General features: G+C 46.4%; 1 protein-coding gene across 2 annotated transcripts in view; it reads left to right on the top strand.

Annotated features, from left to right (window-relative positions):
- Positions 1-14,417, top strand: part of CADPS (calcium dependent secretion activator) — a 211,882-nt gene that overhangs the window by 175,949 nt on the left and 21,516 nt on the right. Inside the window, exons 24-28 of one of the 2 annotated variants that reach the window (XM_017826841.1) lie at positions 3,247-3,261; positions 4,593-4,667; positions 5,741-5,824; positions 10,849-10,881; positions 13,953-14,060. In XM_017826841.1, the coding sequence (XP_017682330.1) occupies positions 3,247-3,261; positions 4,593-4,667; positions 5,741-5,824; positions 10,849-10,881; positions 13,953-14,060 (315 nt within the window). The remainder of the gene's footprint in view (positions 1-3,246; positions 3,262-4,592; positions 4,668-5,740; positions 5,825-10,848; positions 10,882-13,952; positions 14,061-14,417) is intronic. The other variant, XM_017826840.1, reaches the window with a different exon arrangement.

Below are 14,417 nucleotides of genomic sequence, written 5' to 3'. Positions count from 1 at the left end.
AGGCTGGACATGAACTTCTCTACCACTTTCTGTGCCATATTCATACCCATTTATCTCCCTAAATCCCTCAGTCTGCAGGTGCTGCAGCATCTACCTTGGCAGTGCCCCGTCAGCTGGGATGGTCCGTGTTTGTGATGCTCCCCACTGCAAACCAGCATCAAACCCTTATATTAGCACAGTCCCTGAGAACAGGGAGATTTTGGAGATCAAGCAGGCTGATACCATGACAGAGGAAGCTCATTGCATTTATAAAACTGTCAGGTTAACTATTCAGATGTCACAAGACCTGTAACAGGAGCTGTGCCAGGGTATTGTGTGTCCGGGCACTCGCTGCTTCTTTCCATAACTACTTGTGATGCTCTCTGCTTGCCACAGTTTCCTCCAAATTCTGAGCATCAGTCACAGTGTACACTGAGCCTGACTCAGGCTGCAGGTGAGAGGGGAGCAGGCGGTTGTTTCTCAGCTGTTCTGGGCTGCAGTGGAGATTCAGGTGCAAATCTGCCTGTGCTGCTTCCAGAAGGTGTTTGGTACAGCAGCTCAGAGACAGACGAACTCCTGTGGCAAGCAGCAGTTGCTGGGGCACAAGGTTTTTAGCAGATAGCTGAACTAATAGACCTGTAAAGCAGATGTAAATTATCGGTGCATAAGTTACCATTTAGGTCTTCAGTATTTTATACACCTTCCCTTTTTCTTTTCTTTCTTTTAATGAGTGTTACTACCTCCCCCTCCATTCGCTCGTACCACTCCCTTTTTTGGCTACCTCCATCTCCTCTTCTTGAAGCTGTCTAAACCTGTGTGCTGAGATGGGCAGGCTGAGGAGCGTAAAAGTTTGGATCCTGGGCCATTACAGCCCAGGAGGGGAGGACAAAAGGCCACCCTGCCTATTCCAGTCCCCAGTGGAGATGATGAGACAGTCAGATAGGTAGCAGAGGGATGGGCACCCGGGTTTCCAGCTTGCACCTTCCTCTGTAATTTGGAGAGTTGGGTCTGTGCCTCACTGAGTCCCTCTGTCCCGCTGTCTCTGGTGTGTGGCAGCCACACAGCTCGGCAAGGGCTGCTGGCAACTCCACCAGGGAGGGAGAGAAGGGAGGGAGGGTCAGAAAAACTTGCTGACAGAACCATCCATTGGTGCCGCAGCCGTCATGTGGCTCCTCCAGTCCACGGTCCCTGTGCAGACAGTTCAGCAGGAGCAAAAAGGGCTCACATTGCCCACCACAATGTTCAGGCAGGGCTGTTTGCCCAGATCTAACTGGAGAAGACATTTTTATTAGAAACAAACCACTGATTTTTCTGACAGTTCTAGATGTACGTGGGCAGAGACTCTCTCAATACCTTACTTGACCTCACTCTGCAGTTTCCCTCCCACCCCAAAGGCCTTCCCTTCCACACTACCTTCAGCCACACTCACTTTAGCAGATACTTGAGTGCATTTTGCGAGCATTACCCTGTGAAACAAACACCCATCATTTCATTCCATTTCCTTGTCTCTAAAGGCAGCTGTTAAAACATTTGGTAAACATACTTTACCATCTTAAATATTTATTTTTCCTCTGAATTTTTAATACATCTAAGGGGATAAATGTATGTATTAAATGTTTCTCAGTTGGTCTAGTATGTTTCTATTTAATATCTAAGGTCAGATGGTCCTTAGAGAAATACAACGTACACACAATCTGTTACATGACAAGGCAAGATACTCATCACATAAAGTCAAGTTGAATCATTGTAGTGCACTGATTATGGATTGTAATAATTGAGCTAATAGAAAGCTGTGATGAAGTCGATCCAGAGCGGGGGCTACGCTGGGGAAAGCAAACCAGCTCTGCGATCTTTAACCTTGAGCATTTTCACGAGGAATGTAGAAGGAGCTGTTTAGAATTGCTGGTTTACGAGCCAGGCGTCTGTAAGCAGCACCAGGCGCTCGCTTTCCAAACCGCCGCCTTCTCCGCCCCTGTCCTGGCCGAGGCTCGCCTTCCCGAGGTGGAGCTGGGGCTGCAGCACAGGGAGCACAGGGTGCACATGGCTGTGGCTGCCCGGGGCAGGACCCTGAGCCTCACAGGCCCTGTCCTGCATGGTCACTGGCCCTGGCACCGGGGCTGACTCCACCCTGGGAGTTGTGGCTGCGATGGGAATGAGCGCTCAGAGTCCTGCAACACCGCCTTGGTGCATGCCCAGGCTCCTTTCCTGCTCTCAGAGCAGCAGTTTTATTCCATCAGGGCTTTTATTTGCTTTATAAACAAGCTTTTGATTGAACATGCATCAGTCGGTGCATTTCACAGTGGATTGCTTTGCACACAGCTAGCCATGTTTGAGTTCAAGCTCATGACTTACCTGATGAAAGCCATTAGCTAAACGCTTGGTTGCAAGGTCTTACATACACAGAAAATGCAGTTGCAGAAGGAAGCTGTCGTGGGGCAGACACCCCAATATACACACAGCCCCTCCTCCATCTCTCCTAGGAAGTCCTGGCTGTGTCTGCCAAGGACATCAGCATCCTCTCCCTGTACCCAGCTCTCACAGGTCCCTGTCACCTCACAGCTGCATTGCAGCTGTGCTGGGAGCAGCCAGGTCAATCTGGGAGCTGATAAGGGCTAGCTCTGCATTAAACAGATTAATCATAACTATGATCCCATAAGGGACTGGTATATGTCTTGACCTGCAAAGCAGGACATGGGAATGGGAAGTGCCAATGCAAAAATCACCTGCTTGTTCGTGTATGTTTTCCCTGTACGTGGGCCCAGCAGATCGCAGCCTGTGGCGTGGTGGTGCCAGCTTGTCCTCCTGCCCAGGTGAGGCTCTGAGTGCCCCCAGCCAGGCCTTGGGCTGGGACGTGCTGTGCCCCGTCCCCCTGCCCTGCCCCTGCCGCAGGGATCCCCCCAGCACAACCATCCCGGTGAGGGGTGTGCGGCTGCCCCGATGCCGAACCCTGCCTGTCAACAGCCGGGTCCCTTCCGCTTGGGAGCAAAATAAAACCGTAACAGAGTGCCAGCAGTCAGCTACAATCCGGCCCCTTCCCACTGTTTTACTGCCTGCAAATCCTACAGGTAGCGATCTCTGGTATTTCAGCGAAAGGAGGTTTTGATCACATTTCATTTCCCATTGCTTATTGTTTCTGTGCATGATGCTGCTGTTCTCATACGTCTCTTTTTTTAAAAGATTTTGGTTTATTTATTGTTTATCTTCATATGTTCTTTTTCCTGTCTTTTGCACTTTCCTCTTTATTTCTGTCCCCAATCATCTGAAAAGTTTGCAAAAGAGTGGGTAAGTGTGTCCTACTTTTATTTTCTTTCTCCCGAATTCCTGTATTAATGTTACTGCCATAGAAAAAAATCCCCAAACTGCAGAGCAGTTCAGAGAGAACCCATCAGACACCGAGACCAGCAGCTAGCATTTGTAAAGCCCTCGCAGTCTTCCTTCCCAAAGTCTGATTAGTATTTAAAGCAGATTTGTCTCTTTCAATGTGATTTGATGTTAACATTTTAAAACAATATTAATGCCAAGTGGTAATGAATATAGTGACTAGCACCAGTGCTTGAAATGTTTGACTGAAAAATCAAATGTTTTGTGTTGGAAAGCAGTCATAATCAGTATTTTCTCAGTCCATTGAAAATAAGAATATACTGTATGTTTTCACTAATTAAATCTTGTATTGGAAACAGGTCTTTTCTAAATTAGTAGAAGACTGTATTTTAGTACCTATTCTAGCCATATTGCAGCTGATTGCATCAGAGCTCCCAAGCTAAGCAAGGTTTGGCATGTGCAGAAATTGGGTTGAAGACTCAGAAGCGCTGATGCTGCAGGCACAGGCGTTGGTCAGCCAGTGCTGAGCTACTGCCACGGGATCTGCCAGCACCCAGGGCTTGGGGATACACTGCCTGCTGGCTTTTGCATGGGACAAAAAAGCTCGTTGTGGTTTGTTGGGTGGTTTTTAACTCTGTCTTACAGTCACTGAGCAAAGCATTTAAACAAGTGCTTAATTTGAGCCGTGTGCCTGCTGAACGCAGTGTAACACGGGTTCAGCTGCTTTGCTGCAGTGGGTGGGAAGGGTGCAACACCAGGGGAGTGCTTGAGGCCACTGCAAGCTCCCCTGGAGCAGCAGGTCCTCCCCACTCCTGTGCCGAGGGCTGGGTGGTTTGTGGTGCCCTGGGAAAGGGCTGCCTGTTCCCCTCCAGCAGCAGGTATATCTCATTGTCCAGTGCAGTCCATGTGCCAGATGGACAGGACAATGCCCACGGAAGTGGAGAAAAGGGACTTGGGGGTCTCTAGGAGCACTAGGTGCTGGTGCTCACAGGGATGGCAGAGCCTCCCCTCCCACACCCCCGTGTGGCTCCCGGAGCTGTGGGCACACAGAAGAGGGCAGGGTTTGCCCATGCTTCACAAACAGATATAGGATTCTCCTGAATTCAAGGTCTCTCCTACAAGTATCAGTGGTCACTGGTCACTGCAGTGGGGCCCAGAGTAATAAGCTGCATAATTCTTCAGTTTAATACTGCGTGTTGTGGCTTACCAAGGGAAGAGGCTGACAAGGGTAGAGCTGTTGGCTGTGATCAATGCTAATATTTTCCTCCCCCTCTCCTTTTATTTTTCTTTAGCACCAGTACCATTCAAAAATAGATGAACTAATTGAGGAAACCGTCAAAGAAATGATAACACTCCTAGTGGCAAAGGTAACCTTCGGCTTCAGGTGAAGTGATTCACTGTTAACATTGCATTTTTAATATGTGCGTTTCCATTAAAATGTGACACATTAAGATGTTGAATTGGCTTCTTGTTCCTCACAGGCAAGATCATACATCTCCCAGTCCTTTCATGGTGACTCTTTGATGATTAGGAACTGCGTGAGATGTAATACACTGCTGGCAGGGTTGCCATACTGGGCCAGAAGTGGTTTTAAGGAATGGGTGTTATGTTAATGGGGTAGCACCCCATGGTCAGCATCACCCCACAGCACTGGGGGTAGCTGTAGTCAGGGGGTGGCACTGCTAAATGCTGCTGCAGAGCCGTTGGGGTGGCACTCAGAGGTGGCCACCACTCCTACGCATGAGGTTGTGCGGACAAAATAGCTCATCTTGTGCAAGATCACCATATGCTCTCCTAAGAAATTAATTTAGAGGTGACAGTAGTGGGAAATACATTCCAAAATGTCAGGTTTAATTGTTTGGAAATTGTTTTTCGTCAGAGTCAGCTCCTCTAGCTCAGCTGCCAGCATTCCCCTTGGGTGGTTGTGTAGGTCTGGTGTGCTGTGCTAACACGGAGTGGAATTGGTATGTAGGGAGAAAGATGGTGGGGTGTGTTTTCCTTTAGTTTCAAACTTTCTGAGAACAAGTCATCCCTATTATACAGTGGAGACCTTTAAACATAATCCACCAACATATGCCAGTTTGATTCTTCTGCAAGAATACCCAGCTAGCTGCGTGTTTGACACGGCATACTGGGAGCAAGAACCACCGCCTTCCCCATCCAGACAGGCTCTGCTGGCTTCCCCACACGCTGCACCCACGTCCTGTCCCCAGCATCATCCAGGACACAGAAGAGTGATTCTCACCCAGCAAGAGGTGCACCACTAGCGTCCAAAAAGCAGCGCTCCTTTTTCCCCACTCCCCAGCCTGCTGTGCTCGGGGATGGGTGGTCTGTTGCTTTGTCAATGCTGAGAGCTCCACTGGCTTCTTTGAAGCTGATGCTGACTTTTACACCTTTGTTCAATTATTAAAAATAATTGCAGTATTTTTTGTCTTCATAGTTTGTCACCATTTTGGAAGGAGTCTTGGCCAAACTGTCTAGATACGATGAAGGAACTTTGTTTTCTTCTTTCCTGTCATTTACTGTAAGTACAGACTATAGTTTCCTTTCTTTTTCTTTCTTTTTCTTTTTTTTTGTGAGTTGTAGTCTGCCCTCCCAGGACTAGATCAGCTACATAGTAATTCTGCCATTCTGTGATGTTTGAATCACTGTAACCCCCATATGAATATACAAACAACCTGTATACAGACATACAGTACATAAACACCCAAGATGCACAGAGTAAAGCCATTTCCAGTCATCATTCAGCTTGGTGGAGTTTATTCTGCAGAGGATAGGTATGAAGATGAAAAAAATCATCACACTGTACATGCAATTTTCCTAACTAAAGAATTTGCTTCATTGCCACTTTGCACGACAAGTGTGTTTCTCTCAGTCTTCTGGACATAACAGTGACCATCTTAAGTAGTAAATAGCAAAGGAAATCTAGGGATTGTTTTTATGTTTCTAAAAGAGAACAAGGTAGAGGAAATGCCATGAGGTCATGCAGCAAAAGGTGCTTCTAATGACACATTTAATTTCTCCCTAACATTGCAGAACCAGTCCACAGCTCACCACATATTTCCTAGCAAGGTACAGGACCAGACCAATACCTGTGCAAAACTAACCTGAGTATCCAGCAAGGGTTTAACAATCTTAGCTGTATTCCAGAAAAAAGTGTTGTGGTAGCTTCTTAGGACAAACACATGGCAGCTGATTTCCAAAGGTCTTCTAAAAATGCATGCCAGAAAGTTTACAAGAGAGTCTCTGTCCAAGCATGGCTTCACTCCTCTCAGCTCACAGACAGGTGTGCCCCCAAACACCTGTGTCTGGGGTGGTTGGAAAGTTGGGTTCACATTTCATTCTCCGGACCTGCTGCCCCCACGTGCAGGCAGAGACTGGGCAGGAGGCAGAAGGCACTGCTCTGAAAACTGGCAAGACTTTCCAAAATCTTATTTTGGAGTTGTCTTAGTTACTTGAAATTGTCTGTTGTTTGCTGCTCATGGGCCCTTTTGCTGAGTTTGAGGCAGTTTGGAATTGGGGTGGATGTAGGAAGACTTAACCAGGAGAGGTAAGAAACTCTGCCGGTGGGCAGCTGTGTGCACAGTCTGGCAGCTTATCTGAACCACCCTATGGTTCAAACTAAGCATTCTGCCTTTTCAGGTGTGCTGGAGGCACTTTGTTCTTCCGAGAAGGGAGGAAGGGAGGGTATCCCATTCACTGCCCCACAGTGCAGCTCTTTTCCCTGGATAACCCCTGTGTGATTACAGTCACAAGGCTGTGCACATTCCTGCTTGAGCAGATGCAGAGGGTGGCTTGGGGTGAATACCTGGATACCTTCCCTCGTTCCAGTGCTGTGGAGGGTTAGGAAATTCTTGTGTGCCAGCAGCAGAGGATGTGGAGGCGGCAGCTTTCCAGGCATCGGAAGTACCAGCATCAGCCCGCATAGACAGTGTAATGTGCAGCCCTTCCTTATCCATGAATCCAAGCTGTTCCTCGGTTGATGCTGCACTGCTCCCACCACATCCTACTGTTTACGCTGCCGAGTGCTGCTCCCTTTGATTGCTGAGCAAACCCTCTGGCTGCACCTGGGCTCTGGGCTCCTGTCAGGAGCCAGCACATCGGAGCATGGGGTTCAAACATCCTCTCTGCTGCTCCTCAGTCACTGACAGTTAACTGCCCCAGCAGCAGCAAAACTGTGGCTGTCCCACTCCAATGGCCCCACAGCCTCTGAATGCGGTCCCAAAACCTTGATTCTCTGAGTTTCCAGGCAGAAAGGGGTGTATATTCAAATAGTTGCTGTGCATGGTGTGTGCATGCCTCCAGGAAAGTGCTGAGCCCTCGCCCACATCCAAGAGGCTGGGCGCACTGCGGAGGAGCAGGATTGCTCCTTCCTGGGAAAGGGACGTCTCTCGCTTTGGCCTGAGTGTTTGCTGGGATTCACTGGGAGAGGAGGCTGAGGAACAGCCCTGACCCCTTTGGCACTGGGCTTAGCAAGTCTCCTCTCCCTGCAGGAGTAATGTGACTTGCTGTGTTTAGTCTTTGCAATGGTAAATACAGAATCTCTCTCTTGTTACAGCATGCTTGCACCACCTCCCACGTTTTCCCTGTCTGAACAAATACAACAAAGTGTGATGGTCCAAGCCGCTGAGCTCCAGAAAGCATTAGTCTCCCACCCCCTTCCACCGACTTCTTTCATCGCGTGTTTTCCAGGCGCTCTGCAAGTGACATGTACTCGGGGGTCTTGTGACAGACAGTTTTATCACCTAGTAGGATATCCTCATTTCCAATTCTTGCCTCGAAATTCAAGATAAAATTAATGCATCTGTTGTCCTAATAAATTCTCACTAGCCACTTCTCCTTGCAGAGCACTTTGAGAGGAAAACACCCTTCTAAATTTGGCCAGACTTTTTTTTTTTTCTGTTTGTTGATACATTTAAGTGCATCTTGGTGGCAGCAGCCCAGGCCCTGGCTGGGCGTCTGCATGTGCAGATCCACTGTGTCACAGGAATGCCAGCTGCTAAAATTCCCTGTAATCTGGATGGCCTCTGTAGGCAGAGCATTGCACCTATGGTAATTATAACCAAAGATTCCATGTTACCCGAGGGAGACAGAAGTAAAAGATCTTATTTTTGTTCTGCACAAAATTTGTATGGTAAACTGAGACGTTTCATGGCAAAGTCACATACTTTGCGAAAAACGGCAGCCTAGCAAAAATCACACAACATCCGGCAGTTTGGAAATTTCACTAAATGTAGCCAAATCTGAGTTTAAAGAAAAACAAGTAATTATTCTGATTAAAGGGGAGTGGGCAGGAGAAGCAGCTCAGTTTTTTTGTGGGTGGAGGGAGGAGATGGCAGGAAGCTGAGTTATTCTTGTCGCCTCTTGGCTTTGGAGAAGGTAGTTTAAAACAGTGGCGCTAAGCTGGACCCAAGAGTGCTAAATCTGCACTCAGATGGCAGGTTTGCCACTGCCTCACTTCATACACTGCATGGTATTTGAAGGTACAGGTGCATGGCACAGTGCAGCCTTGAGCATGGACCCCAGCTTGAATTCTGCGGGCTGTCAGGCCACATCATTTTCCAAGCTTTCGTCCTGTTGTTTGGCTTCGCTGCTTGGAAAAACTGCTGGTTTGGTGCTCTCATGGGCAGCCCTGCCTGTGGCTGCTCCACACCAGTGCAGGTGTGCCATGACTGCCTGCTCCTCTGGAGATGCAGCCATTGGATGGGCTCCAGCTGCCTTCACTCCCGGAGGCTGGGGCTCCTCAGCTCCCACTCTGCAGGAGCAAGCGATAGCGCTTCGCTACCTCCCGAGAAAGTTGTGGGGATGAGTGTAGTGAAAGGGTGAAGTGTCCAGACAGCTGGCTGGAAACAGGAATACCTGGAGACAAGACAAGTCTTCGCTGAGAGCAAGGGCTTGGTGCTGATTTTGTTACCTCCTTCATAAACTCCGTGCTGGGACATGCCCCGTCCCCCTCCGGCAGCAGACCCCGGGTCTCACCGCGGCAGCAGGCGCTCGGTGCCCTCCTCCTGCCCTTCCCTCTGTTCTTGCCCCCCGGCTCGGCAGCCCGGGCGCTGCCAATACTTGCAGCGTTCACCTCGGCAATTACCACCAGTCTGGTCTTTTGTATCGCCTCATTGTGCTTAATTATGCACCCCCCACACACACCATATGAGTGCTTCCACCCACTCTCACATTCTGTCTCACACATACATTCATTCTCTCATTCGGGACACATAATTTATTCATCCCAAGATGCAACTGTGTGCGTTTTATATTTAGGCTGTTTTAATGGTAGCTTTAGAAATATTTAAAAGCAGGTGAGCTTTTACACCCAAACAAAGATGGCCGGCAACGCTTACCCTAATTAAAAGCAGAAGTGTTATGGAAAATCCCAGCCATACTCTTTCTAGACACGGTGCCTTATGCTACAGTGGGAAAAAGGTCTCTGTGGCCAGCTGGGCACTGCTCAGTTGGAAGAGTTGGCCCTGACGTCGGGGCCACCCTGCCTCCCGTGCCTGCACCCTGCTGCATGGCAAACCACAGACAAAGTACATCTGGGGTCTTACAGCTCCCACCGGCTTGTGAGGACACCACAGACTGCAGTGTCCACCTCTGATACCCCCCGTTGAATAGTGTCTTTTAAAAAGGAGGGGAAATCATGGAAAAAATTATTTAGTTGTTCAGGGTCTGGGAAGCAGAAGAGCTTTGGGGCACTTCAGTGTAGCGTGGAATGAGCACAGTGCCCCAACATGGTCTGTGAGCTCCTGTCAGCATCAGAGCCAGCAAAAAGGGAAAAAATAATCATTTTTTGTTTGAATTGATGTGAGGGAGGAACTGCAAGACCTCTCCGAAAATTCTCAGCCTAACAGAGCATCACAGTTTGGGTTGGAAGAGACCTCAAAAATCATCTAGTTGAAACCCTCCTGCCGTGGGCAGGGACACCTTCCACTAGACCAGGTTGCTCCAAGCCCCATCCAACCTTACCCTGACAATGTCCCTGGCTGCAGCCTGCACAGCTGGGGGAAGCACACTATGAGCAGGACAATGGGAAGGGGGTAAAATCAGGGTCCTTCAGATGCTTTCTTGTGTCTTGGTGCAGGCCCCTGCCAACCTCACTATACCATAATGCTCCCAGTGCCAGGGGAGTTCCCAAAATCCCCAGGATACAGCTTCTGACAGGAGAGACATGCACTGCCTTGGGAGACACGTGGCACCAGGTGGAGAGCGAGGCCTCCAAAGAAAATAACGATGTCTACTTATGAACCCCGTCTTCCCCCGCTCACTGAAGTAGAAGAGGGAGAAGCACAACTCCCACACTATCATCTGTTGCTATTAGAGCTTTAGCAGCAGTAAAGTTACCTCTCCAAAAAAAAAAAAAAAACCCCACAACAAAAAAAATACCACACTTTTAGACAGGAAAGTTAGTTTTATCACTCTTTTCAACCTTCTCAGAATTACATTGTCCCAAGTCTTGGCTGGGCAAGGTCTAATAGATATTTAAAGAAAAAAAAGAAAAGACCTGAGAAGTTACTAATGGTGTAAACTGTCTTCTTGTTCCTTTTACAGGTGAAGGCTGCTTCCAAATACGTGGATGTACCCGTAAGCACAATTTAAACAACTTCTGTCATAGTAATTTGCATCGTGCTTTGGTTTATGGCATGTGTAGCAACCCACATTATGCATTAGCAGCCAAGACTGAACCATGGGCTTTCACATTTCTAGCATTTGAACTGGAAACAATATCTCCATGAAGTTAATAATGAGCAGTTACCCTCTTATGGAGACCTATGAGGCTGTTTAGGCAATAATTTGCAGATGGTGTCAAAAAGGTACCATATTTATGCAATTGGCTTGAATCACATTTAAAAAAAAATGGGAGCAGTACATTCTGTTAATTCTTCATCTGGACTTGTACAAATACAGTATAATTTCCAAACAAAAAGGTCCAGACATGTTAGAACTGAGCCAACACACATCTAACACATTAGCTAATCTATTTTATTTTTGTTCTTCTAATTGTTGGTTTATTTTACTCTTTCAGAAAATGACTTTTTTATTACTTTGGGGAAATGGTGATGAGCTAGCAACATGTGTTTGGGAAATTGTTAATGAAAATAATTTTTTCCATTTTTCTGTAATTGGTATAGGAAAACTGTACATGATCTCCTCTAATTAGACCTTGATTCATAAGGAAAAGAGCCCTTAATGTTCTTAGACAGAGCACTTAAGTTGCCAGAAATTTACATTTAAATTAAGTTGAAGTGTAATGTATGAATGTTGGCTGGAATAAGGGCTTACTGTAACATTTACAGGCAGAGAGATCCTGAGCAATTGCAAATTAAAAAAGATAAGATCTTAATATACCACACCAGTTCCTGCATCCAGTTAGACTGGACAGTGGAAATCTAGAATAACTCAGTTGAGTTTCGTGACCTGCATGTATAATGTATGTATATTTAATGTGGATGGACTGCTCTACATGCTCTCATATGACAACACGATAAATTTATCAGACAACTTGGACCACATCATCTGCATTTGTGTTTCCATCCCTTTAGTCCAGGATAAACCTTGCCTACAAAATTATCATATTTTGAGCCCAGCATGGAAAAAACAAACTCTTGAACAGTAAGAGGTGTCACCTGGTTTAAAATACCTCAGATGCAGAGACTGGCATCCTGGAGTAATAGAAACAAGATATTTACAGCACTGGGAAGAAAAACTAAGAATTTATTTCTTGCCTTAAAAAATGTGGAGATCCTTCAGTTGAAATTCCTAGTTGTTTGAGTGCATCTTTAAATACTTAGTCATCAGAAATTTGAGCACAGAACAGTAAGTAACTTCTAGAGCAAAGCATGGTCTTCTCTGAGGCCTCTGTGTTCCTGGGAAGTAAAGCATCTTCAAGGAAGTGGTCTCAGTAAAACACTGTGTAACCCTTTCAAGCTTTTCCAAAAGCATTGTACCTGGGACACCTTTGTGAAGTCGGCAGCAGGAGGAGTGGAGTCTGCTCCCATCCTCAGAGCCAGAGAGATGCTCCAGTTCTTTGTGTAAAACAGAGCAGAAATCATTCATTTGAGCGATTTTTTGGCTGTTTCCCCACCTCCCCCTGGAAATGAAGCCACATTACAGTGGCTTCCTTGAGGCTTCCTTGACAGCCTCAGTCTTTTTAATGAAATCAACCACCAGCCCCACACAGCATCCAAACCTGTGTGGAGGCCACCCCATGGTTCACAAGCCACTGCCTTTCCAGGGCAAGGAGAAAGAAAAACCTGTTTGGCTAGAGGACAGAGGGGAAATCCTCATATCAAATAGAAAAACATAACTTAAATCTCATTCCACAAATGTTGTTGCAATTGTCTGGGTACAAACCAATCCATCTACTGCCCTCTTGGAATGGGCACAATCGGCAGACTGAAAATTGCTTGAAAGTGTAACACTTGACTACTGCCACATTTGTGTTGTCCTCATTGTTTTTCAAATTAATACCTTGTCATTGTTGCAGTAGGTGTTAAGAAATGTTACTGCCTTCCCAAGGGCCAAGCACTGGCCCTTTGCTTGATAATTGTTTGCTTTGTATTAAAAAACTTCCTTCCTACTGTTTTCCAAACTGTCCTCATTTTCACCCTGGAAATTACACAGATGTGTTAACTAACTTCAATTTACAGTGGCTGACAATCGTATCTTGCAGAGAAATGATACTCTGTGATCTGAGGTAAATCACAGTAATGGAAACTAATGACACTAGTTATTAACAAACTTACAATGTGCCATGGAAATTTAATATTTTGTGGCAGCTCTTGTAATGACTCGTGTTACTGTATTTTAATGGGTTTCCTTTGAGGTAAGTTTGAATCCAATGTATCAAGGAATGTGAACTCAGAGAGGATTTTTTTGAAAGTATTTTAACATCCACCTGCTTCAGTTCTCATTTTCTTTAAAGGACTGCTGTTATCCCCAAAACCTTGGGTGCTTGTAGGTTACTCTTTAAAATCATTCTCTGAATTCTGCAGAGAGCTGTAGAGATGCGCCAGCACAGATGTCCTACACTTTAGCAGCAGCTTAAACATTCCTATAGACATACACTCTCTGACTTACCATTTACCCAATTTAATCTTAAAAGCAGCACTTAGTTTGAGGTAAAGTCAGGGTTATAAACAACAAAAGAAAGGTGATTTTGGAACGCCTCCTGCAACACCAGCTGCTTGCTGCACACATCCTCACATCGTAGAAGAAGCAGCAAGACCTCAACTCTGGCTGTTTGCTCTCTGCTTTAAGAAACCATAGGGCTTTTGCAGAGAAGATGACACAAGAAAACAACAAATCCCCAGCCCATCTTGCAGGTTCACTCAGTAGGCTGACAGCACCAAAGGTAATAAGAAACTTCTCAGCATCAGTATGTTGAGGAAGAGCTTTATTCCTCTGACGACCTGCGCCCTAGGCAAGAGAAGAGAAATGTCTGTGCATGATCCTGTGCTGCACGTGGTATTTTGCTGGGCACAGGGCACAAAGCAGCAGGACTCAGTGTCCATCAGGTAAGGAAAGGGCAAACTGCAGGAGGACAGCAGGAGATGGAGGAGAAGGAAAAGCAGCGACGAGGCTACACAGAGGAGCTGCCCCCTGCGTCGCTATTCATGTTTTTCTCTCTCTCTCTTCTTCTCTCCTCCATGCAGAAGCCAGGAATGGATGTTGCTGATGCCTATGTGACATTTGTCCGCCACTCTCAGGATGTCCTGCGTGATAAGGTCAATGAGGAGATGTATATAGAAAGGTTATTTGATGTAAGTAAATGCCTTCTCCTCCTTGGACACCAAGCAGGAGAGACCCAAAATGTGACAAAATAAGACAGGAGGATAAGTCACATTTTGAGAAAATTTATTGGTTATAGCTTTAAAAAATAAATAAATCTTTCCTTTCTTTCTGACTAAGGCTTGTATCTACTCTCTGCCCGCTTTAAATCTCTACTCTAGTCTACTGTGTCTTTGTCTGTGTGTGGATTTTAAGGGAACAGCATCTTCTAAGAGAGCTCTTTACTATGTTTACGCTTGTGGAAAATCTCTCTGTAGCAGAACATCTCAGTCATTGTTCTCACTGTTAAAATTTGAGCCTTTTTTTGGCAGTAGCATTTGCTAAGGGCC

Source organism: Lepidothrix coronata, unplaced genomic scaffold (assembly GCF_001604755.1).
Source record: "Lepidothrix coronata isolate B3197 unplaced genomic scaffold, Lepidothrix_coronata-1.0 Scaffold131, whole genome shotgun sequence".
Classification (NCBI taxonomy): domain Eukaryota; kingdom Metazoa; phylum Chordata; class Aves; order Passeriformes; family Pipridae; genus Lepidothrix; species Lepidothrix coronata.
This window is presented reverse-complemented; position numbering and strand designations above follow the sequence as displayed.